Genomic DNA, 26327 nt, shown 5'->3' with positions numbered 1-26327 from the left:
GGGGAGGTCAGCGTAGCGTACAAAGGCAGAGAAACAGGCTTTCTGAAAGAGTTGACTTTTGAATCAAGCTCAGAAGAATGAGTAGGCTTTACCTAAGTGGCAACAAGAGACATGAACATGCTGGCTGGGGTGGAGACTACCATGAGAGAAACATGGAAAACTTAAAGGCTGAGCCCCTTAAGTTGCTCAGTTAATTGGTTTGAGTCAGTTTGCATCCACCTGACCCATCCTGCCCAGAATGCACAATCCATCTTCTCTTTTCCTACAGCTATAGGAAGGCAGGTGTTGAGAAGATGCTTTTTCTCCAGGACTTTCAATATCATGGTCTTTTTTTAATATATAAATTTATTTATTTATTTGGCTGTGTTGTGTCTTTGTTGCTGCACGTGGACTTTCTCTTGTTTCAGCGAGCAGGAGCTACTCTTCGTTGCAGTGCGCGGGCTTCTCTAGTTGTGGCTCAGTAGTTGTGGCTCGCGGGCTCTAGAGCACAGGCTCAGTAGTTGTGGCGCATGGGCTTAGTCACTCCACGGCATGTGGGATCTTCCCAGACCAGGGATCGAACCCATGTCCCCTGCATTGGCAGGTGGATTCTTAACCACTGCACCACCAGGGAAGTCCCAATATCATGGTCTTTGATCAGCCTGGCCTTATACTTTGGTTCCCTACTTTTTCAACTATGAGGACAACTTTTTCTACGTCAGAAAATTTTGTGACCCTCTTTGGCACCATACTGGTTCCATGTCATAATAGGTGTGCTTTAATTTTTTTTTCAGACTATTCACAGTGCTTAGTGAGCAATGGGGGTCGCTGACCCCTAGAAGTAACTTGAAAGCTCCTGGGGCTCTGAGACCCAGAGACTGGAAACCACTGGTATAAGCTACTATCCAGATGAGCACTGGGACAATGTTAAGCCCACCCCTGTACCTTTGGTCTGTAGGAATTTGCAGTTTACTGTAGAAGGAGCCACTGGTATAGTAGCTACCCATTATCTTCTCAGTCTACCCAGATCTCAGCTTTCAAGCCAACGTCTCACCTTCTACACTGTAAGGCACTGATGGTTCATTTTCTCTCTTTCCTCCTAATACCTCTAGGTGGCCGGGACAGAGGTTCCAACCCATCCCTGGAAAGTACAAGTAGTGAGCTGAGCACAAGCACTTCAGGTATGGGGGTCCCAACCAGTTGCCAACTTCCAGCAGCTTTGCCCCCATAAAGAGTTGCCGTACACCACGGTGTGAAAACCTGGACTGAGCAGTTCATGCTTGTGTTCAGTGGGGAAAGGGCTATTTCACTATCAGCTGAGTTACCCATCAGTAGAGAGAAACAGAGGTGAATACCCAAGGAAGGTTGTTGGTACATAAGTCTTATAGTCAAAGATGATAACATATTAACAGAAACACACTACCATATATAAAATAGACAAACAATAAGGATTTACTGTATAGCACAGGGAACTATATTCAGTTTCTTATAATAACCAATAATGGAAAAGAATTTTTTTAAAGTATATATATAAATAAATACATATGTATAACTGAATCACTTTGCTGTACACCTGAAACTAACACAATATTGTAAGTCAACTATACTTCAATTTAAAATAAAAGAAAGAAAGAAAAAGATGATAGCATAGGTATGTGCTTCATTGGAGGAAAATTCAAGATCCATTGACAGACCTTTTAGAGAAGGACTTTGAGAAGATAGGAGTTTGGCAGCAGGTGACAGAATAGTTTTTCCTCAATTTCTATCCCTTGCTTGGCCCTCAACGTTCTTGTGTCCTGACAGAGGGAAGTCTGAGTACTGCATCTGGGAAGAATGAGCTAGATGGCCGGTCGCAACCTCAACCTCAAAGTTCACTCATCCGCATGATGTTCTCCCCACCTGAGTCACTGCTGGCATCCTGCGTCCTCCGGGGGAACTTCGCAGAAGCCCATCAGGTGAGGCAGGTACTTGTGCAGCAGGTGTTAGGAGCCTAGGCTCTACTTTGTCACAGTAAAGAATGCTAAGGTAGCCCTTTGCTGTCTGGGACCCTCGGGGCATCAGGTAAAGCCAGATGCTTGTGCAAGAAGAGCCAGTCGGGCGCACCTGAGGAGCCACGTCTAGCAGAAGCAGGAGGGAGTTTCCATGTATGGAGCCTGATCTTGAGCACTGTGGATTTCAAGATCCAGAAGGAGGAGATTTAAGCTGTTGAATCATGTTTGTATTCAGAACATAAAACAGGTTTTTTTGGGGTTTTTTTTTTCGTTATGCGGGCCTCTCACTGTTGTGGCCTCTCTCGTTGCGGAGCACAGGATCCAGACGCGCAGGCTCAGCGGCCATGGCTCACGGGCCCAGCCGCTCCACGGCATGTGGGATCTTCCCAGACCGGGGCACAAGTCCCCTGCATCGGCAGGCAGACTCTCAACCACTGCGCCACCAGGAAAGCCCATAAAACAGTTTTTTAACAAGATAAAACATTCGGCCACAGTCAAGACGTTGAAATATTTTTGTTTCTTTCCTTGTAGTCCTTCTCTGAACACATGTGGTTTTATATAGTTAGAAATCACTATGCAAACAATTTTTAATAATAAATAGAATACCAGTTTAACATACAGGAAGTGTAGGGAGCTAGCAAATTAGAATGTTGTGTAGGGAAAAGTGCAGGGAGTAGAAACCAGAAAGACTGTACTCCCGCTGAGCTTTGGTGTCCTCATCTGAAACTTGGAGTTAAATATAATACCTGTTTGTGCTACCTCTTGGAATGTTAAGCGGATTATGTGCAAGCTGTGAGAAATACAAGAATCCTCTGCTATTGTTTAAGTTTAAAAGCATAGAAGCCCACTCTTCTAGTTTTTAAAACTCTCTTGATATATTTATGACGCTTGCACTGGTCCCTTAACACATAGGTCAGAATTTTTCTTTCATGTGAGTTTACTTGTTGAGGAATAAATCATGGAAACATCTAGGTGACTGGATAATTTTTACTTAACTTCCTCTGACACATTTTAAATCCTGTACTTTAATGATAATGATAATTCTATCCCTCTGGGAAGGATAGGACCCTCACCAGCCTTTCTGACCCCCAAACCAAGAGGAAGTCAGTTGTGAGTCCCCTGATGCTTTACCGCTAAATGTCCTCACTTCCTCTTCCTTTCCTGGGGCTTTGACCTTTTCTTTTTCTCGTTTTTCTTTTTTTTTTTTTGCAGTACGCGGGCCTCTCACTGTCGTGGCCTCTCCCGTTGCGGAGCACAGGCTCCGGACGCGCAGGCTCAGCGGCCATGGCTCACGGGCCCAGCCGCTCCACGGCATGTGGGATCTTCCCGGACCGGGGCACGAACCCCTGTCCCCTGCATCGGCAGGCAGACTCTCAACCACTGCGCCACCAGGGAGGCCCCTCATTTTCTTTTTTAATAAAAGGTTTTATTTTTAAACCTGGTTACAGAGCAAGTTGTGCCTATTTATAAGAAAATACCAAAAAGTATTAACCAGAAAATAAAATTACTTTTAACCTATCGTCCAGAACAACCAATACTAAAGATAAAAGCATATTTTTGCCAATGTTTTTCCAAGATGTATGTGACTTTTATATAGAGCCAAGATCATTTTGAATCTAAAACTTAGTGCCTTTTTTACATTATAATATAAGCATTTGCCTAGTAACTGATTTTAGTGACCTTATGATAGTCTGATCTAGTAGCTGCATTTGACCATTCCCTGTTAACTCACATTTATTTTCAACCTGGTAATAGTTGTAGTAAAGAGTGTCAAGATTATCACCTTTATACATTGACTTTTGAATTATTTCCTAAAGAAAGTTTTTCATAAAAACGACTGAGTCAAAGAATATAAACATTTTTAAAGCTCTGTAGACTGCCAAATTGCTTTTCAAAAAGGTTGTGACAGTTCATTCCGCCACCACCCCCTGAGGGTTTATTTTCACACTTTGTCATTATGGTAGATGCAAGGTAGTATTAATGTTAAATTCCCTGAATTACTGGGAAGGGAAAACATTTTTTACCTGTGTATTAGTCCTGTGTATTTTCTCTTTGAAATTGTCCTCATCTTTTGCCTATTTTCTGCTGGGGCTTCAGTGGCCCTCTTGCTGACTTTTATGAGTTATTTCTACATTTGACCTACTCTTTGAATGTCCAGTGTTCTTCCAGCCCCACAAAGCAGTTGTCTTAGGGCCAGAGTCTGATGACTAGCAAGATCTCAGATCTGCAGACACTCTCCACCTCAGTGGGCCTGCTGCAAGCCACACTCCTTCCTCTCCCGTGGCAGGTGGTGTTCACATTCAACCTGAAGTCCTCGCCCAGCTCCGGGGAGCTGCTGTTCATGGAGCGCTACCAGGAGGTCATCCAGGAGCTGGCCCGAGTAGAGCACAAGATCGAAAACCGGAACTCGGACAGGGGTAGTGGCACCATCCGAAGAACAGGCAGCGGCCGCTCAACTCTGCAGGCCATTGGCAGCGCTGCAGCCGCAGGTCCGGCTTCCCTGTTGCCAGGTGGTGAGGGAGCTGTGGGAGGAGGGTATGGGGGAAAAACCACCCAAATCAGAGGCTCATCATGAAGGTGAGCAGAAACCTAGAGAAGGATGCTTGCCTTGAAGAACAGCAGTCCTGACACCTCCAGAGTCATTTTCTAGCTGTGCCCAGCCTCGCCGACCATGGTGGTCACTTACCTGCCCCATTAAGCTTGTCCCACGTGACTTACACTGAAGCGTGTGAATGCAGTTTCCACCATGTGTTTTGATGGCCATTAATCTTGGGATTTGGAGAACTGATTATTTTCTTCCCATGTAATCATTCAGGGATAAAGCATATTATTCTACTTTTCTAGGAGGTGAAGAAGTTCTATCTAACACCTGTGGCCTGGGATTCACAGATGTCAATTCCCACCCTTGGCTGCACTGCAGAAAGGGCTCATCCTTTCATTATTTCTTGAAAGTGGAATCTTGTCCCATATTTTTACATCTCTTGCTGGTCTAGGCTCTGTATATCAAGTTACCATCGCTTGTTGCTCCTTCTGTAAGCTCCCAGAGATTTTCTTTACAAATTCAAAAGAATATATGCATATCCTTTTTGTTTTTAATATAAATGAGCTCTTCCAACAAGTACTATTTTCTACCTTGCTTTTTTAGTGATGTATTTTAGAGACCTTTTCTGATGAGCACACACAGATCTACCTCATTTCATCCTACTTTTAGACCCCATTTGGATCTAAACTCCACCTTTTTGAGTTTCTCTTGGTCTTTCTTTCCGTGCCATTGTTTTGATGCCGTAAGAGTGGGCTATAATGATGGTCTTGATATGCATAGATGGTATACTGTGCAGAAGGACCTCAGACATTTTTTAAATCACTACTTTTCAAAATAAAAGTGCTAGTGAGAGTCATTTTAACCTCTTGCCTTGTATCCCACTGCTGGGTGTCCAGGGATGGTATTCTACTCCATCTCTGATGTGACTGACAAGCTGCTCAGCACCTCGGGAGACCCCATCCCCACACTCCAGGAGGACTTCTGGATAAGCAGTAGCTCGGTGGAGCCCACTGCCCCCCTGAGAGAGGTTCTGGAAGACCTCAGCCCCCCCGCCATGGCTGCATTTGACCTGGCTTGCTCTCAGTGCCAGCTCTGGAAAACCGGCAAGCAGCTCTTGGAAACCGCTGAACGGCGCCTGAACAGCAGCCTTGAGAGTCGGGGTGAGTGTGCTGCTTTTGCTTGATCCCTTAATTCTCAAATGAGGAGATGGGGTTCTGAGATGCTTAATAATCGTGCAAGAAGAAAGTTATCGGGGAAGGAGGGGCGGGGAGAAAGGATTATTAGTTCATTTCCTCATGTCCGGTCTGGCAACTTAAATATAGTTTACCGAGGGTCTCGCCTTCTTAACAGATATAGCATATTCCAGTCATTTGGGGAAATTCTCTTCTGGTTTATAGATAAATTCAAGGAAGAAATATACATTCAAAAATGGTACCAGGGCTTCCCTGGTGGCGCAGTGGTTGAGAGTCCGCCTGCTGATGCAGGGGACGCGGGTTCGTGCCCCGGTCTGGGAAGATCCCACATGCCGCGGAGCGGTTGGGCCCGTGAGCCATGGCCACTGAGCCTGCGCGTCCGGAGCCTGTGCTCTGCGACGGGAGAGGCCACAACAGTGAGAGGCCCGCATACCGCAAAAAAAAAAAATGGTACCAATGGGGCTTCTCTGGTGGCACAGTGGTTGAGAGTCCACCTGCCAATGCAGTGGACACGGGTTCATGCCCCGGTCTGGGAAGATCCCACATGCCACGGAGCGGCTAGGCCCATGAGCCATGGCCGCTGAGCCTGCGCGTCCGGAGCCTGTGCTCCGCAACGGGAGACACCACAACAGTGAGAGGCCCGTGTACCGCAAAAAAAAAAAAATGGTACCAATGGAATTTGTGCCCTTAAACTGCATACCTCCTCCAGAGTGAATCCCACTTAACCTAAAAACTGAGTCTCAAGCTTGTAAACCAGGTATAAGGGAAAATTTAGTGGATCACAGTTGGAGGGAGGATTGTACCTTGAGGTTAATAATATCCCAGAATGTGTATATGGAATTCTTGGAGGAATGAAGGTAGAGGAATGTGAAGAAAGAATTAGGCAAAGTTCCACTCCCCACCCATCCTTGATACACACACCCAGCATTGGAAGGACTGACCAGGGAGAGAGAAAGAAACATGTTCTCTCTGAGTCATATGGAGGGAGGAATGGTGAATAGATATGACATGAATAGCCTCCCTTAGGTTCAGTGATTCGATGGGTGAACTCACAGGACTCAGCATATAGTCATACTCATGGCTACGAATTATTTCATCAAAAGGACACAAAGCAAAATTAGCAAAGGGGGAAAGTTCATGGGGTAAAGTCTGGAGGAAATCAGACACAAGCTTCCAAGAGTCCTCTCCCACTGGAGTCACACGGGATGTGCTTAACTCCTCCAGCAATGAGTTGTGACAACAAACAAGTGTGAAGTGTTGTCTACCGGAAGCTCATTAGTGAGCCAGTGCCCAAGGTTTTTATTGGGAGCTGGTGACAGAGGGACCCTCTGCCCAGCATGTACCAAAATTCCAGGCTCTCAGGAGGAAGGCAGGTGTTCAGCATAAACCACATTGTACAAACAGTTTAGGCACAATCAGTCGCTCTCATCATTTAGGAAAAGTTTTATATCAGTGTAGGAAACCGTTTACCAGTCAAGTTCACAGACACCAAGCAGGGACCAACCTTGCAAGCAGCCCTTTCTAAGGATAGCAGTCTCAGGCCTGCTGTGTTGACTCTATTCTGCACACCCTTCCAAATCACTTCTGAGCTGTTGATTTAAAAGTCCTTTAACGCTGACACAGTCCTTCTAGGAAAGTATGCCGTGGCATACACAATGCTGTTTTGGTTTTTTTGGGGTTTTGGGTTTTTTTTTTTTTTTTTTTGCGGTACGCAGGCCTCTCACTGTTGTGGCCTCTCCTGTTGCGGAGCACAGGCTCTGGACACGCAGGCTCAGCGGCCATGGCTCACGGGCCCAGCCGCTCCGCGGCATGTGGGATCTTCCCGGACCGGGGCACGAACCTGTGTCCCCTGCATCGGCAGGCGGACTCTCAACCACTGCGCCACCAGGGAAGCCCCACAATGCTGTTTTTATCGAAAAATTTCCCTCTCCCTCATCTAGTACTTATATTCTAAAATGAATGGAGATATTATCCAAGCTATTAATAATATTCAAGCTGATCGGTTTCATGCCAATCAATCAGGAATTAACTTAGTACCTACTGCATTTCCAGATTATCCCAAGTATATGGGAGTACAGGAGAGGTATAAGGAATAATCTCTGTCCATAAGGTTATTTATAGTCTAGTCAGGGTGTCAAGATACAGATAAGATCCCAGCTCAAATTCTCGGCTGAAGGAAGTAGCAGGGCAAATGCACAAGAAGTGCCTGATCAGCTTGGGACAGCGATTCCCTAGGAATGCCAGAGCTTCTGGGTCTGCTGCTGTGGACAGCTGAGGCATCTTGCCAGAGGTAGCCCTGGAACAGCAGGCATGGAATAAGCCAGGTATGCTGGTTGTCATGAAAAATGGCACAGCGTATGTTTCTTCCTCAATATTGGAGAAGATAGAACTTCACAAGTAACTACAGGACTGAGTGTCAATCTCTGAAAGTACCTTATTTTTTTCTGCATTCCTTCTCGATTCATCCTGTTTCCAGGTCGCCGGCTAGACCACGGATTCCTCAGTGCTGATGGCATTCGAGGTTTTCCAGGCGTTCTTCAGCAGATCAGTAAGATTCTCAATTACCCACTTCTGTCAGCCGGACAAATCAAATCAGGTGAGCTGCTTTACTACGCCTTTTTAACCTCCCAGCCTCGGAACATGAGGTCAGCATCAGACCTCACTTTTTCTTTCTCACTTGCTCTCCGTAGAGAGTGCAGAGGAAAAGGGGGGAGGTCCCCCACGGTGCAGCATTGCTGAGCTGCTTCAGATGTGTTGGCCCAGCCTCACCGAGGACTGGGTCGCTAGCCACGCTACCCTCTCCCAGCAGCTGGAGCAGATCCTTCAGTCACTGAGAGAAGCACTGGAGCTGCCAGGTACAGGCCCGACTGCGTGGGAGCAGATGAGGTTGAAATGGGGAGAGGACACAGTGGAACGGGAAAGAGTGCTTTGGAGCAGAGGCTGAGGACCCAGACGTGGGCCCTCCCAGCCCTCTAGTTAACCAGGGCCTGTCTCGCAACTAATTCCACCTGTTTCCCCACCTCGTAAGTGAAGGGCTGCTTAGCACTCCATTAGCTGGCACATTTTTCTCATTCCTTATGAGAGATATACCCAGAAGGGACTCCATAAACATTGATTAACCCTTCCGCAAAAGAGTGCTGTGAGCTTCACAGAGCTGTTCCACCCGAGACATGGGTGAAAATGGAACTCTCCGCCCTGATTTCTCCAGACCCAAAGCTCTTCCTGGCTGAGAATCACTTGTATAAGCAGCCAACTTAGGATTTTATAACTGCCTTGTCAGCGTAGCAGCCAGGCTATAGGATGTCCCACACAGTGTACAGAGGCCCAGTCCCCATATTGTTTGGAAACTGACCCAAAGCCAGATGCACAGACTCAACACTACATGCTTCTTCCTTTCATAACTCCTCCCAGAGCCCAGAAGTACTCCACTCACCTCCCTGTTGGAGCAGGTAGCCGAGAAAGCTCTGGAGGCAGAGGCCCACCCTGTGTATATCCAGACTCAGCTTCTCCAGAAGAACCTGGGCAAACAGATGCCAGCAGGCGGCAGGCAGACTGACTACATGGGCACCTTCTTCAGGTACTGCAGCACCCTGGCTGCCGTTCTCCTGCGGAGTTTGAGCTCTGAGCCTGGTAAGTAGCAAGAAAGAGAAAATAGAGTCAGGACTGGCCCACAGGTGTTTAGGGGCAAGGAAGAGGAAGGCGCACACTGAAGAGGTTCTGGATACAGCAGTAGCCGAGGACACTACATATGAAGTCCTCTCTTATTCACCTCTGTGTTTGATTCACCTTTGTCTCCTTGATGCCTCGTACAATGGTACAGCACATGAGAGTATTCGATACATTTTGGTGGCATTAATGACTCAAAAATACCTCTCCCAGATCTTCGATCTGTTGTGGACATGAGGACCGACCAGGGGAATTAAGCCTCTGAGTCGAGTGCCAGATTCTTACTCAAGTCCGCAGGGCGAGTACTACCTACACTTCAGTCATATCGAAGGGAGCAATACGAGCTGTCTGTGGCTAGGCCTGCTCACTGAAGTCTGTCTGTAGTTGGAAGTCTTTAGAACAGTGGTAAGGCGTAGATAAACCTGTGGTCAGCATCATGTCAAGAATACCTTTTACCTAGAAAGATATCAACAGAAGGGCCTTCCATGTAGTTTTGACACTACTTTTTTATTGATTCTGGAAAACAGCGCTCTGAATGTTTCAATCAGTGGTGCAAAGATCACTTTCTTTACCTTTGCAGATCACGTGGAGGTCAAGGTGGGAAACCCCTTTGTTCTCCTGCAACAGAGCTCTTCCCAACTGGTGTCACACCTCCTGCTTGAGCGACAAGTTCCCCCAGAGAGGTAGGAGCCAGGCCTGGGCCTTCCTAATTGTTCATCAAGGAAACCAAGGGCTCAGTGGGGCTGTGTTTGAGTTCAATACAGGAAGTTGAGATTTCTTCCAGACTTTTCCCTTAATTTGCATTTACTCTTATACAAGCTACATTAAAATTCAGTGTGCCTCATTTCTTTCTCTCTCTCCACCTCTAATGTTTATATTGCAAGTATAAAATTAAGGGGTGACTCTTCACTTATGAGTAGGCAAAAATCCAAAACTTTGATAGCACATTAGTTGGCGAGGCTGTAGGAAAACAAGCGTTCTCACAGATTGCCAGCAGGATATAAATTAGTATAGCCCCTGTGGGAAGGCAGTTTGTCCATATCCACTAAAATGACAAACCACATTTTTGACCTAGCAGTCCACCTTGGGGAATTTATCCATTGTTATAAGTATGAAAAATGCTGTATGTACCAAGTCATTTTATTATAGCTTTGTATGGCATAGCCGTTGTCCGCTAATAGGAGACTAGTTAAATTCAGTTTCTTCCGCATAATGGAACGCTATGTAGCTGTAAAAGAAGAATGAGTGGTTTCTCTGTAGAAGGCTATGGACAGATCTCCCAGATTTTTTATTAAGTAAAAAAGCAAGGGGCAGAGAATTGGGTCTAATAGGCTGCCTTTTGAGTTAAAAAGAGAGGGGGTAGGGGGAACAATTAGAGAGTCTACATTTACATTTGCTTGTTTACACATAAAGAAATTCTGAGACTGGGTGATGGTGCCCAGGCACTGAGGCCTTACATGCCCTTTGCTCCTCTCCCTCCAGGCTGGCAGCCCTTCTGGCCCGAGAGGGTCTCGGCCTGAGTGTGCCACAGGTCATTGTCAACTGCTGCTGTGAGCCCCTTGCCCTTTGCTCTTCCCGTCAGAGCCAGCAGACATCATCCCTTCTGACCCAACTGGGCATCCTGACCCAGCTGCATACCTCCCACTGCCTGGAGGACCTCCCACTTTCTACACTGAGCTCCTCAAAGCCAACTGAGAATCCCACGCTGGAGAGGAAGCCCCCCTCCTCCCCGAGGGATTCGTCAGGCCCAGCCCTCACCTCCTCTGCCTTGGCCTTCCTTAAGTCCCGCTCGAAGCTGCTGGCTACCGTGGCCTGTCTGGGGGCTTCCCAGGGGTCAAAGATCACCAAGCCCAGCTTGTCTTGGAAGGAGCTTCGTGGCCGCAGGGAGGTGCCTCTAACTGCAGAGCAGGTAGCTCGGGAGTGTGAGCGCCTCCTGGAACAGTTCCCTATGCTTGAGGCCTCCCTCCTAGCTGCCTGGGAGCCCCTACGAGGGTCCTCCAAGCAGGGGCAGAGTCTGGCAGCGAGTCTCTGCGGCCGGGCCAGTCTCTCTACCGTCCTCCTGGGCCTGCATTCTCCCATAGCCCTGGATGTGCTCACCAAGGCCTTCGAGGAAGCCCTGGTGGCCAGTGATTGGCACCGGGCCCTTCAGCTCACTGAAGTGTACGGGCGAGATGTGGACGACTTGAGTGGCATACAGGATGCGGTCCTGAGCTGTGCTGCGGCAGGTGGTGAGCAGAAAGCCGTGCCTCCCTCCTTCACCAGTGGTAATAGTATTGGGCATTCACTGAGTGGTTCACCGCATCTGATGCTCACAGTAACTCTAGAGAAAGGTGCCACCATAATCTCGTGATACTGAGAGGTGAATGAGGCTCAGAGGGTAGGACACTGCCCAGGATAGTCAGTGGGAGAGCAGAGCTTAGAGCCCAACTCCATCGAACTTTAGGACGGGCACTCATAACCAGTATTCTCAACCCTGCATGGCAGAATCGTTGTGAAATTCTATAAACTACAAATATCAGAGCCCCATTTCCAGAAGCCCATGATAGGGTTCAGGCAAGTGTTTGCTTTAAAGTAGGGGTCAGGAAAGTTTTTCTGTAAAGGGCTTTGTAGGCTATACAGGCTCGGTTGCAGCTACTTGGCTCTGCCATCAAAGCATGAAAACAGCCATAGACAATACATAAACGAGTGAGCGTGGCTGTATTCTAATAAAACTTTATTTATAAAAACAGACTCTGGGCCTGTTTGACAGCTAGCTCCCCAGGAGACTTTGATATGTACCGAGTTGAGAGCAATGACCGACAGCCGTCCACTAGGGGGAGCAAGAGCTGGTCGGGCTGTGGGGAGTGGAGAAAATCTTTCCTTTTTCTTCCTCTCCTTTCGCCTTTTCTCCCTCTCTTCAGAAAGTCCCGTGACTATGATTACATTTGCATAAAGAGAAACAGGGTATAGTATTTCTCCTATAGTGTTCCAAGTGTAAAAATTAATTCAGGTCAGAAGGATCTTCAGGATCCTCCAAGCTCCTGTTTTGTGAAATTGAACAGAGCCCTTCCCTTAAGAAGTAACCTGGACTCTTGAGCTCCGGCGCCAGCCTTGCTGAGCATCTTTTTGTCTTGTAGTCAAAGAAGGTTGGCAGTACCTGTTTGCTGTGAAGGATGCATCTCTGAGAAGTCGGCTAACACTGCAGTTCGTGGACCGGTGGCCCCTGGAGTCATGCCTGGAGATCCTGGCCTACTGCATTTCAGACACAGCTCTCCAAGATGGGCTGGACTGTGAGCTACAGAGAAAGCTAGCAGAGCTGCTGGTGTACCAGAAGGTACAGGATTCGGCATCAAGAGAAAGGAAAGAGCCGTCTCACTTCATTACCACCTCCAGCCTATTCTCATGTGATGGTGGATTTTTTTTTTTTTTTTTTTTTTTTTTGCGGTACGCGGGCCTCTCACTGTTGTGGCCTCTCCCGTTGCGGAGCACAGGCTCCGGACGCGCAGGCTCAGCGGCCATGGCTCACGGGCCCAGCCGCTCCGCGGCATGTGGGATCCTCCCGGACCGGGGCACGAACCCGTGTCCCCTGCATCGGCAGGCGGACTCTCAACCACTGCGCCACCGGGGAAGCCTGATGGTGGATTTTAAGAAAGAAAATCTGGGGCTGGCTTTTGCTCTGTATCTTGCTTCTGCTCTGTATCTGGCTTCCATTCTTAGTTGAAGAGCGAGGGAGCCTCTATCTGGTTCCTATTTTATTTACTCCTATAATTTTAAATATGTACAGGTCAGACAAGGATTGAAAATTCATAATAAAATTAACACTGGAATGATGCTTTACAGTCCACAATGCCTTTTTCACATGTACAGGCACACCTCTTTTTTTTTTTTTTTTTTTTTACTGCATTTTGCTTTATTGCACTTTGCAGATACTGTGTTTTTTACAAATTGAAGGTTTGTGGCAATGCTGCATTAAGTAAGTCTCTTGGCACCATTTTTCCAACAGCACTTAACTCACTTCATGTCTATGTGTCACATTTTGATAATTTTCACAGTATTTCAAACTTTTTCATTATTATTATATTTGTTATGGTGATCTGTGATCAGTGAACTCTTTTTTAACTATTTTTAAAGATTTATTTATTATTTATTTATTTTATTTATTTTCGGCTGCGTTAGGTCTTAGTTGCGGCACGCAGGATCTTTTGTTGCAGCGCGCAGGCTCTTCATTGTGGTGCATGGGCTTCTCTCTAGCGGTGGCATGCGGGTTTTTTTCTTCTCTAGTTGTGGCATGCAGGCTCCAGAGGGAATGGGCTCTGTAGTTTGTGGCTCGTGAGCTCTAGTTGAGGTGCACGAGCTCAGTAGTTGTGGCATGCAGGCTTAGTTGCCCCGCAGCACGTGGGATCTTAGTTCCCTGACCAGAGATCGAACCCACGTCTCCTGCATTGGAAGGTGGATTCTTTACCACTGGACCACCGGGGAAGTCCCTGTGATCAGTGAACTCTGATGTTGCTATTGCAAAGACATTATAACTAGATGAATGCTCAAATTAATTGCTAAAACTAATTTTTTAGCAATAAAATATTAAGGCATGTACATTTTTTGTAGGCAATGCTATTGCACAATTTATAGACTACATTACATTATAGTATAATGTAAACATAACTTTATTTGTACTGGGAAACCAAAAAATTCATGTGACTCACTTTATTATAATATTCACTTTATTGTGGTGGTCTGGAACTGAACCCCCAGTATCCCCAAGGTATCCCTGTATATTTGAGCTCTCTGTATGTTTTGTGTATATTGTGTCTTGTTGTTCAATAGTTTTTATAGAATTTAATCTCATGTCTTTTTTAAAGATTGTTTTAAACTTCAGCTAAATTTCAAGAGCCATTTTGAAAGGGATGCATGAGAGTGACAGTTTCACAGTGAAAAATTCTTGGATATATGTGTCATATTCAAGACCAAGAGGCTCAGGAAGACAGATTTCGATGGTACAGCTACATAACAAGTATACATAGATGCTAATTTTTCCATGTGTGCTTGGAACCGAACAGAGCCCAGAGCCCAACCAGGGAAAGTGAAAGTGGCAGGTGAAAAAGATTTTCTTTCCACTCTTCCATAGCAGTTTTCATGCAGAGCTAAAATGCTTCATGAAAGGTGATCCCACAGAGCATTCAGGACAGAAGAATAACCTGTCTAGAGTTTTGAGCTGGAGGGGCAGGGGACAAGTGACTCCAGAAGACTGAATGAGCTGCAAAGCACGGAAGCCTCTGAGAATTGTCCTCCAAGTGAAAGGCCCCAATCCTGGCCTCCCCACTCAGCCTTTGCTCCCTGATTATACTTGCTGGATAGGTTCTCTCACCTCTCCAAACACTCTTTGTCCCATTCATTCTAATCCCTCCTCTGTCCTGGCAAGTTCTGACAGCCTGACTTTGGGACAGAGACCTGAGGATGGCCCATCCCTGGAAACTCCAATGACTTGTTCCTGAGCAGAGAAATTGCAGTGTGGTTTGATAGCTTTTTCTGTCTTTCCTTAGATTCTAGGTTTGCAGGCTACCCCCATGTGGTGTGACTGGCAGACCCTGAGGAACTGTTGTGTTGAGGACCCATCAACTGTCATGAATGTGATTCTAGAAGCCAAGGTACCATTTTCCTGGGTACTATTCCCCTTCCTCCTCTTTCCAGAGTTGCTATTCCTTAGCTGGTTATGTAGACCTCTTTCCGCGTATCAAGGTTCACATTTTTTTCTATAACTACATAACACTTTTTTTTTCTCTTTTGTGTGTGTGAAACTTACCAACATACGTAGAAGAATAGAGAATAATACAGTTGACACTTCTGTACTATCACCCTTGTTTTCATACACAAGATTTCCTACACTGTTTACACTAGGTACAGAATGTATACCTAGCATTGGAATTGCTGGATCATGAGGCATGAGCATCCTCACCTTTTCTAAGATGTTACAACATTGCTCTTCAGATCCGTCGTCCTGTCCCTGTTATTCTCCCACTCACAGTTCCTGTGGTTCCATCTTCTTAGCAACTTTGGCATTGTCCAGCTTTTCACTTTTTTGCCAATAAGATGGTATGTCATTGTGTTTATTTACATTTCCATGATTACTAATGACCTTGATTATCTTTTCATGTGTTTATTGGACATTTGTGTGCTAAGGAGACTTTTTTTTACCCTTTAAGGAGCTGATATACCATAGTTCAAAATGTAGATGTATTTATTCAGATGTTCATTCATCCGGGAAACCTTTATTGACTGTCTGTTATTTACCACTGTGCCTAGATGGTGTTGAAACAAAGATAATTAAGCTTAGTCCTTGCCCTTGTGCAGCTCACATTTTGGGAAAGGAGGGAGCAGGGCGGGGCGATGCGAGACACATCCCTGGGTGATTGCGATATACCAAGTGACCGAAGTAAGCCCAGACTATGGCGGGAGCACAGCCAGGTGCCTAAGACAGCCCAAGAAACAAGGAAGCATCCTGAAGAAGGTGGCCCCAGGCAGAGTTGTGGGGAGGGCCTTCCAGATGCCATCATGTTAGAATACATGGACAAAGCTCTGGGAAGCTATTTAATCCAGAGTTCACAAATTTGGTGTTGGAAGGGGGAGTAACAAGGGGTGATATCAATGGAATCCAACCCCAACATGTTTGTTAGGCTCATGTAGTATTGCTCTGCAGAATTTTTAGTTTTTCCTATTGATTTCATTGCCAACACTGTAAAATAGGGAATTGTTTAATTTAAAAATTTTTTTTGGCATTTTTAGAAGTCTGGCACCACTGGGCCTGCACATTCATATGGCAACAGTCAGAGCTGAGTAGGCACTGTCTCCTTTGGACCATCTTCTCGGTCTTCCCCACTTCCTTAGTATCTTCCCAGGGCTGACACCAAGTGTCAGTAGCTGTATGTCATCTGTTTCTTTTTTATAGTAGAGCTAAAAGGAAAGGGATATCCTGAACAGTCAGCCTACTTGGATCATTTTCATAACTTACCTTGCCACTCTAGTCCTTTATGATCCCACTTTAATCAATCCCACAGTGAAGTTCCCATCAGCACTTCCCAAACTTTCCTGGGGCTTTAGCAGACTCAAGACTGCTGAGAAAAATCAGGCAAGAGCTGGATGAGTGACAAGGCCAGGAATTTAAAGGGATTGAAGGCATGTGTGTTTCCTTCCAGGAGTATGAGCTGTGTGAGGAGTGGGGCTGCCTGTACCCCATTCCAAGAGAACATTTAATCAACCTACATCAAAAGCATCTTCTCCACCTTCTAGAAAGAGGCGATCATGAAAAGGCTCTGCAAGTAAGCCTCCAACTCTTCCCAGCTTTCTTTTGGCAGGGGACGAGAAGGTTAGTCAAATCAGGTGGCTCTGTTCCTGCTGGATCCCATGCAAAGCATTCGCAGTCTCAGATCTGCCCCTCTGTGTCCTTCAGGAGCTGGTTATAGTCATCTGCCCTATAGGTGCCTAGCCCTGCATTAGGTGCCAGATGGGCAGTTGGGTCCAAGACTCTGCTGATCTCTGGTCCTGTCAAAGCCATCATTTGTGAAGCTTTGGGGGCGGTGAAAAAATGAGTGCAGAGAAGGGGTTAATCCACAGTGACTAAACCTAAAGGTTCTGTTCTCAAACAAAACAAGGCTGGACTAAGAGTTCTTCTACAGGTCTCACCTTTCTCCTCTACCTTCCTCCTGCAACAGCTCCTGCGAAGAATTCCTGACCTCACCATGTGCCTCGAGGTCACAGAGCAGTCCCTCGACCAGCACTCTAGCTTAGCCACTTCTCACTTCTTGGCCAACTACCTCACCACCCACTTCTATGGAGAACTGACCGCTGACCGACACCGTGAAATCCAAGCACTGTACATGGGATCCAAGGTCAGGAGGAGAAGGGGGTGTTGGGAAAGCATGCCTGAGGGAGGGACTGCTGGCCCATCTCCCACTTCAGAACTTGCCCTTCCAGGCACCTGCCATCCTTGACCTGTGGTATATAAAATCTTGACCCTAACAGCCCACCACATCCCTTAGGACTTACCGTTCTCTTACTGCTCCGCCTCCAAAGTGAATTTTACTGTCCTCTTAAATTCTCTTTATGCTTTCCTTGGCATCTGCTGTACCAAGGCCTCTCAATTCTGACCATGAATTAGAATCACCTGGACTTTCTCAAAATAGCAGTAGTTAATCTCCATACTAGAGTAATTAAAACTGAACCCCTTGGGACAGGGCCTGCCTATCTTCCAAAAGGATTCTGATGCGAGGATTTAAAAGTACTGCTTTAAATTCTTAAAACTACTTTGTGCTAAAGAAAAGGGTTAATTGTCTAGGCAATGAGATAAGTCTTTACCTTTGATGTGTAACCTTGGAGACACTAATAGAAGAAATTATAAGCTAGCAAAAGTAATCCAGTGAAGGAGAGTTTGGGGAGAGATAAGGCCTTCTAACCCTCTAATAATGATTCTGATTGGAAGTCATATATACTGCCCCCTGAGTGTAGAACTCGCCCCATGAATAGAATGAGTGCTGGGAGAGCCATGGATATGACCACTAGCCTACTTGCTAAGAGTTCAACTATGTAAAATGATTCTAGAGGATACACTTTTTTTTTTTTGGATGTACTGTACCTAAATGGAATCTTTGAAAATTGACAATGAGCAGAGCCAGTGAATGTATTTCAAGCCCAGTGATAACAGCCTCTAGGAGGAATTTAGTCATCATTCACCTGCAGAACACTGGAGGTGCCAGGTTTAGTCCACCTTATATTGCTTATTCTAGTAAAGCCTCAAATGGACAGAATGGTGGCTTTAAGGATCAGGCAGGGGTCAACTATGCCTGGTTGGTCTAGGCCAGGGGTCAGGAGACCACCACCTGTGGGCCAAATCCAGTTCTCTGCCTGCTTTTATAAATCAGGTTTTATTGGAACACAAGCCATGTACATTCATTTACCAGTTGAGTAGTTGCCACAAAGACCTTATGGCCTATGAAGCCTAAAATATTTACTATCTAAACCTTTACAGGAAAAGTTTGCCAGCCCCTCTTCTTGATTGCCACCTGGAGGATTTAGAGAGGAGTCCAGCCTTGCTTCCTAAGAGACTCCTAGCCAGTTTCAGTGGTTGGCCAAGTGCCCTTTGGTCCCAGATACCCTTCCCCCTTCCCAGTAAGAATCTTGGCTTTCTTCTGAAATTCGTGTCCTGTTTCCTTCACTCTGTGGCTCTGCCCCACACCCAGGTCCTGCTAACCCTGCCCGAGCAGCACCGGGCCAGCTACTCCCACTTGTCCTCTAACCCCCTGCTCATGCTGGAGCAGCTGCTCATGAACATGAAAGTGGATTGGGCCACCATGGCTGTGCAGACTCTGCACCAGCTGCTGGCCGGCCAGGAGATTGGCTTCACCATGGACGAGGTGGACTCGCTGCTTTCCAGATACGCAGGAAAAGCCCTGGACTTTCTGTACCCTCTGCGGGAGAAACGCTCAGGTAACTGCCAGCATCCTCGATGGGGGTTCTACATGGAGAAGGAGATACCATGCTACATTCTTAGTTTTCATTTTTCCTCTTTTATAATTTTGAGTTGATTGAGAGTGAAAGGATACACTTCAGGAGAGATAGCTCTTTTATATAGGAGAGATCTCAGTCTTGGAGGAAGTGGCACGCTAACCAGAATGAAAGGATGGTAGGTAACCATCACGTGCATAATAATATAAAGGTTCGGGGAACAAAACATGCTGAGGGGTACTTCCCTGGTGACGCAGTGGTTAAGAATCCGCGTGCCAATGCGGGGGACACGGGTTCGAGCCCTGGTCTGGGAAGATCCCACATGCCGCGGGGCAACTAAGCTATGCGCCACAACTATTAAGCCTGCGCTCTAGAGCCCGCGAGCCACCACTGCTGAAGCCCACAAGCCTAGAGCCCGTGCTCCACACCACAACAAGAGAAGCCACCGCAATGAGAAGCCTGCGCACCGCAACGAAGAGTAACCCCCACTCGCCGCAACTAGAGAAAGCCCGCATGCAGCAATGAAGACCCAACGCAGCCAAAAATAAATAAAAACAAAAACAGAAAAGCATGCTGGGGGTGGTCTCTGTCTGGCCTTGGTGCACTGGGCTCTTAAGTGCCATCATTTTGTACTGAGCGTATGCGCTATTCCCAGGATCACATCAGATGTCACTAGTGTGTGAACTGACTCAGCCTCTTCTAGAATGAAGAAAATGAAATAAGTGGGGGCTGATGTTCCCAGCCAGCTTTTTTTTTCTTATTTCCTACCCTCCAGGACCACCATTTAAATGTCTTCTACTTCCCCCTGGGCATCTTTAGATTTACTTTGTAAAATCCTAGTGTCTACTTCATTTATCTCACGTGCCTAACATAGTTTGTTTATTGAGGCATTTAAGAAGCATGCTTGCTGTCGTCTTAGAAGTACCTCTGCCATTGTCTGCATACCTAGTAGAGTCATGGGATGACAGTCAGCGAAACCAACAGGGCTTTGAACTAAATGCCTAGCACAGCAAGTAAGGATGTTTATGATAGACCAATCTGTCAACATTTTCCCTCCCTACAGATCCTGTGATTTACCTCCAGGAAATTGTCAGCCCAGCTTCAGACCTCGAGACCTTGTCTAGGTCACCATCAGCGGAGTTCTCTTCTGTTGCTGCTCCTGGTAAGGACAGGTTCTGAGAGTTACCCATTTTTCAGTTCAATCTTGCCTTACTCTGATTTTCTGATTCTTTTGCCTCTTTTTTCATTTCCAGTCACAACATTCTTATTAATTGTTTTTCTTGATTCATTCCAGCTTTTTGTATCCCAGAAAATTCAACATACAATCGATTCTTATTATTTGCAGTAGTATATCTATGAAGGCTCCACAAACACTGAATTAGCAAATACTAAACCATTGCTCCTAAGGAAAATACGTGCACATGTGTGTGTGTATACATGTGTGGACATGCATACACACACACACACACACACACACACACACATTTCACATACATTATAATCTCAAATTGGAATCAATTCATCCCAGTAGATTCTATTTTCTTTATTTTACAAAAGAGAAAAGGCGGTTCAGGGTGTTAAAGTGACCTGCCTGAAGCCATGCCATTAATGAGTGCCTAATGAGCCTTTGGGATTCAAACCCTGTCCAACTAGCCCCAGAGTGGAGCTTCTTACACTACCCTGCTGCACTGTCCCCTACCATCTGCATCCTCTGGTCATCTCTGTATGAGAGCTGAGATAAGAAAGCAAAACATTACCTTGTTCAACCCCAGATGAGAAGCTGTATACCAGGCAACTCAAATTATTCACCACTCTGTGCATGTCTGCAAAAGCAATGCAAATACTGACTTTGAGGTTACAAACAAATTTTAGCGAGTAGGCAACTTCACAAATATGGAATCTACTAATAAGGAGAATCGACTTATTTAGTCCTTATGTTCATTCTGACCCTGTCCTGCAGGTAGTTATTTATATCTGTCACCCACACAGGGTGCAAGGTCCTTGAAGGCCTCTGCCATGTCTTTGTCACCCCTTTTCACCACCCCTCTTCTCCCACAGTCTCCTGACTTTTGCCCAATGGCCTACACTCAGAAGCAGCTCAGCAAGTGTTTGTTTTGCCCACAGTTAGGAGAGCAGGCTTCTGGGGAGAGGTCGACAGCCCCTCTTCTTCTGGGTGCGGCTAAGAGTCACTGTGTTTTCCAGTTCTCTTTTTCTGTGGCCTGCCAACATCGTTCTGCTAGTTGACAAGAAATCTCCTTAGATATCATAAAACAAAGACCATGGCATTTCGTGGCCATGCTTTGAGAATTAGCCATGCTTCACAATAATCAGCAGACCTGACAGGAGGGCTCAGACGTACAGGGATATGAGCAGCTTCACAAATCTGCATAAGGCAGCCTGAGCAGCTTTGGTTTACTTAATTTTTTTAACTTTTTATTACAGAAAATTTCCAGTACACAAAAGTAGAGAGACCAGTGTAATGAAGTGTCACATACCTAGTACCCAGCTGCAATATTTATCATGTCAGTATGACCATTCTTGTTTCATCTTTACCCCTGTCCCTCTACTGGATTATTCTGAAACAAATCCTAGATATCATACCATTTTGTTTATAAATAAAACAGGGTATATCTCTAAAAGGTAAGGACATTTATAAAACAAAACCATGACATCATTCTCATACCTAAAACCAAATGAATGATTCCTTATTATTATCAACTCTCCAGTCACTATTCAGATTTCCCCAGTTGTCTCATGAAGATTTTTTTTAGAATTGGTCTTTCTAGAATCAAGATGTAAATAATGTCCACATGTGGCATTCGGCTAAACTCTCTCTTAAATCTGTTTTAATCAGTAGGTTCCCCAACCTCTTTTTATCTGTGGAGGAAACTAGGTCATTTGTCCTTTAGAGCTTCCCACACACTGCATTTTGCCGATGGTCACCCCATGGCAATCTGGGTCTCCATCCCCTGTGTTTTCCAGTACGCTGGTAGATAGATCTAGAAGCTTGATTTGATTCAGGCTTAATATTTTTTGGTTAGTATATTTGATAGGCGGTCATGCGCCTTCCATCAGGAGACGCACAATGCTCTTTTTGCAGTCAGCCATCAATGATCAATAACTGGATCTCTGATATCAGTAGAGGTTTGTAAAGTGGTACAGTTCTAACTCTCATCCCTTCTTTGTTTATTAGCTGGATTACTGATCACCTTTTACTCTGACTTGTGGCTTTGACTCCCAGGTGTCTCCACTGTGCATTCCCCCATTCCGAGGGAGAGGAGCTTCCCACAGAGTCAGCCGCCCCTGGAGTTTGTGCCCCCAGCAACGCCCCCTGCCAGGCACCAGTGGGTACCGGATGAGAGTGAGAGCACCTGCATGGTCTGCTGCAGGGAGCGCTTCACCATGGTAAGCAGCATCCGTCTCCGGCTTTACCTGCAGGAGAAATTAAAGGAAAGCTCTACTTCCTGAGCCTGAGTTTATAGTCACCTCCTGTCCCCAAGGGGATATGGGTATGTTCAGAAGAACTGACTACCAGATCTAAGGCTCTGGGTTTATCTTTGACCTGAGCTGAATATATTTTCTGAATTTAGACAGATGGTAGACACCCTCAAGGAGCCTTAAATTCTAAAATCTCCGCCATTCTCATGAAATAAATAAAAAGAGCCAGAGTGGTATTGCATGGGAGGAGTCACCAACTGTCGGGGCATCTCGTTTCTAGCTCCTGTGTCTTTCGCAAAAAGACGGGTGACCTGGTAATGGTTTTATGTGCTGGCGCCAGGTGACCTCAGTCCTAATACGAGCACTGCCTCTTACTAGCAATGTGACTGTTAACTTTCTCGGTCTCAGATGCTCACTTGTAAACAAGGGATGATAGGTTATTTGGTTCATGGAGCTATAAACACTAACTACAGTAACCAGTGTTACCACACTGAACACAGTACCTGACTGGCACAACAGCTCAGCTGATGAAAAGGATGATGATGTAACTTCTCTGTGTCTGTTTCCTCCTCGTGTATAAAAGCGGTGTAATATATCTATCAACCTCTTATGATGAAATAAGGCAGTATTTGTAAAAGCATCTTGAAAAAAGGACACTTTTTCATCATCATCAATACCATGTAGACATGTGATCCTCACTGGCTGAGAAAGTCACTTCTTCCCCACTGCTTTTTGTGGTGTCTTCACATGTTTCCTCCACAGACAGACAAGACTTGTCAGGAGCTGTTGAAAAACCGTCCATGACTTGGACATCTTTGCCCATCAGATGAGAGAGATCTTTAAATGTCAGCTTCTTGAAGGCAAGGACTAGTGTGTTCTTTCTCAATAGAGGCCCAAGCACACGGTATTCTTAGTAAGTCACAGGTGGCCAATTCCAAGGATGAATGGATTGACGGGTGCTCACAGGTCCTGCCATCTCACCTTCTCTTCCTCCCTCCTCCTTCTCTTCCTGATGACACTCCTCAGTTTAACAGGCGTCATCACTGTCGCCGCTGTGGTCGGCTAGTGTGCAGCTCCTGCTCCACTAAGAAAACGGTGGTGGAAGGCTGCAGAGAGAACCCTACTCGCGTGTGTGACCAGTGCCATAGTTACTTCAACAAAGAGTGAGTGTCCTGCAGCGGGGCCGCTGCTGCTATTGACCACTGCACCCTCCCCCGGGTCCTGACACTCCTAGGGGTCTCATTATGGAAAGCGTCTCAAATCTGAGCAGTTACAAAAAGTTTTCATTTCACATTCACACTGAAATGCCATTAACTCTACAGTGTAATGTTTGACCCTGGTCAGAGAGACTTCTAAGAGAGGAAGTAGGGATGAGTAGAAGCAGAGATCAGAGCTCTTACATGATGTTCTCTCTGGGATCAGGACACTTAGTTCTTCGGCCTGTCCCCTAACTGAGGCCATGGATCTTAGTTTGCCAACAACCTCACCTCTTTTCCAGCCACTCTCGCTTCAGTTGGTCTCAGCTGGACTCCATAAGACACGTTCACCTACTGAATGCTGGGGCCTCACTTGCATCAGCTCTCACTGAGCTCATCATTCTGGCTTGTTATCCACAACTAGAAGAGCCCACACACTTTCCTGTGCACAGTTCAGCTGGGAACAAGCCTCAGAACATGCCTCTGGCGAGACAGGTCAAGACTGTGTTTGCCAGCCCAGTATTGCTCAATTTTTTCTACTACTTCTAGCAGCAGAGGGTGAAACTAAGACTCCTAGAGCATGTGGGAATATGAGCCAAAGCAGCTATCCAAGAGCAAAATTACTTTGAGTTCTTCATGTTTTACTAACAGACTTAAAGGGACTTTACATTCTGCCCAGTAGCTCAACAGCATTTTTATGTTTCTTTTTTTTTTTTTTTTTTTTTTTTTTTGCGGTGCGTGGGCCTCTCTCTGCTGTGGCCTCTCCCGTTGCGGAGCACAGGCTCCAGACGCGCAGGCTCAGTGGCCATGGCTCACGGGCCCAGCCACTCCATGGCATGTGGGATCCTCCCAGACCGGGGCACGAACCTGTGTCCCCTGCATCGGCAGGCGGACTCTCAACCACTCCGCCACCAGGGAAGCCCTATGTTTCTTTTACTATGAACATTTTTTAACATTATTTACCATGGTGATTACTGACCTGACAGGAAGGAAGACGTGCCGTGTTCATACCACAGTTTCTGTGACCCTGGCATACCACTGCCTCCCTCGGGGTGGGGGACAGGGAAATTACCCATTTATCATACTGCTGAGATTTGAAATGAGCAGTTGGTATCCGTGAGGCTTCTTTCATTCAGCAATCACTGAGCAATAATCACTTTGCCCTCGAGGAGCCCCCATTTTAGTGGGGAGACAGCCAAAACACAGACCACAGGGTAAGTGCCGTGTGGAGACACACCCAGCTTAGCCCAGTGATCAGGAGGGTTTTCTAGAGGCGTGGCACTTGGTCGGAGACTTAGAGGATGAGAAGTTGGTAGGAAAAGAAGCCGAAACAGAGCATGCCCAAAAGTGGGAGTAACAACTGCAAAGGTAGGGGCAGGAGAAAATGTGGGTCCTTTGAGGAAGTGTAAATAGGTAGGTGATGGGCTAAGGTTCTTGACTCAGAGGCTGGCAGCTGAGGTGGGAGGACCTAGGGAATGGCACAAAGGCTTGGAGCTTGGTCTCTGACAGCATGGGCTGGGGTTGACCAGAAAGCTCCTCGTGCAGGTGATAGACTTGGGCTCTGGCTTGTGACATTGGGATTTAGTGGTTGGTGGCACCAGCTGAACTTGATCAGAGCCCATAGCAGTGTGGGGAGGACTCTTATGGTTTGAGCAGAGGTCATGGGTGGTAGGAGATGGTCTCAAGAGGCAGCCAAGCCATAAGGAGCTTTGTCTGCTAAACTGCAAATGTGGAATATTTTACCCTGAGGAGCTATCAAAGAATTTTAAGCAGAAGCATAATATGACCAGATTTGCATTTTTGAAAGCTTGCTGTAGCTACAAAGTAGAGAATAGCTTGGTAGAATCAAGGAGACCAATTGGGAAGCTATTGCAAAGGCTCTAGCATTAAACGATGAGGGCCCTCTCTGAGGCAGGGATGAGGAGAGTGATGGGGACATTTAAACAGGTATTTTAAATGGAACGGGCAAGAAATGGTAAGTGGTTGGCTGTGACAGGTGAGGGAGAGAAAAGAGTTTTGGATGATTCCCTGATAATCTCACTCGAGTAACAGTAAATGTCAGTGCTATACACTAAGCTCAAAACAAAGAGCAGGAGGTGGTATTCAAGCATTGCACTTTCTCTTTCTCTGTTTCCAGTGCACCAGAGGAGAATCCAGGACAACCAGGAGGTAAGGCTGAATCCCATTCCCTGTGACTTTTTTTTTTTTTTTTTTTTTTTTTTTTTGCCACCACCCAGCTTGTGGGATCTTGGTTCCCCGACCAGGGATTGAACCCACGCCCTCGGCAGTGAAAGCGTGGAGTCCTAACCACCGGACCACCAGGGACTTCCCTCCCTGTGACGTTTTGTCTCTATGCTCAAGTTGGCTCTTCCTTCAGCAAATCTGTTGCAACTGACACCCTCAATGGCAACTCAGTCCAACAGGTTGACCAAAGAAAATTCTCGGCATTTCTGTCAGGCTATTTCCCTTAAGGTTTGTCATCATATTAACCTATCATACTGGCCCATTAGCTTCCAGCATCAAGAAGACCAGCAGCCAAAGAATTTGGTCCTTAACTTCTAGTAGCTTATTTCTCTTTCTTCCCCCACTAGGTTTCCCTTCACCACCATCCTGCCTTCTAATGCTCCCTCCTTCCCCTCAGTAATCACTATTAATAGTTTGGGCAGGTTAGTTTTTAGAGTAGCCAATGGCTCATCCCTCCATTTGGGAAGCATGCAGCGTTCAGAGTTTCTTGTGTGAAGCAACAAGTTTGTGTGACAAACATTGTAACACTCATTCCAGGTCTGTGCCTGGGGAAGAAAGTTCGAGGTACCCAAGGTGGTCTCCTAAAAGAAATAAGAGGGACCAA

General features: G+C 46.2%; 1 protein-coding gene across 2 annotated transcripts in view; it reads left to right on the top strand.

Moving 5' to 3' along the window:
- Nucleotides 1-26327, top strand: part of ZFYVE26 (zinc finger FYVE-type containing 26) — a 64239-nt gene that overhangs the window by 17873 nt on the left and 20039 nt on the right. The window contains exons 13-30 of one of the 2 annotated variants that reach the window (XM_082616771.1): nucleotides 1092-1160; nucleotides 1783-1934; nucleotides 4258-4459; nucleotides 5409-5672; nucleotides 8182-8301; nucleotides 8396-8560; nucleotides 9117-9335; nucleotides 9952-10054; nucleotides 10854-11596; nucleotides 12488-12684; nucleotides 14891-14995; nucleotides 16541-16663; nucleotides 17057-17233; nucleotides 18581-18827; nucleotides 19909-20007; nucleotides 22087-22250; nucleotides 23310-23446; nucleotides 25617-25648. In XM_082616771.1, the coding sequence (XP_082472897.1) occupies nucleotides 1092-1160; nucleotides 1783-1934; nucleotides 4258-4459; nucleotides 5409-5672; nucleotides 8182-8301; nucleotides 8396-8560; nucleotides 9117-9335; nucleotides 9952-10054; nucleotides 10854-11596; nucleotides 12488-12684; nucleotides 14891-14995; nucleotides 16541-16663; nucleotides 17057-17233; nucleotides 18581-18827; nucleotides 19909-20007; nucleotides 22087-22250; nucleotides 23310-23446; nucleotides 25617-25648 (3318 nt within the window). Of the gene's footprint in view, nucleotides 1-1091; nucleotides 1161-1782; nucleotides 1935-4257; nucleotides 4460-5408; nucleotides 5673-8181; nucleotides 8302-8395; nucleotides 8561-9116; nucleotides 9336-9951; nucleotides 10055-10853; nucleotides 11600-12487; nucleotides 12685-14890; nucleotides 14996-16540; nucleotides 16664-17056; nucleotides 17234-18580; nucleotides 18828-19908; nucleotides 20008-22086; nucleotides 22251-23309; nucleotides 23447-25616; nucleotides 25649-26327 lie in introns of both variants that reach the window. The other variant, XM_082616770.1, reaches the window with a different exon arrangement.

The sequence above is a fragment of the Mesoplodon mirus genome (assembly GCF_964341445.2).
Source record: "Mesoplodon mirus genome assembly, chromosome: 4".
Lineage (NCBI taxonomy): Eukaryota > Metazoa > Chordata > Mammalia > Artiodactyla > Ziphiidae > Mesoplodon > Mesoplodon mirus.
Note: the sequence above shows the minus strand (reverse complement) of the source record. Positions and strands in the feature narration are given on the sequence as shown.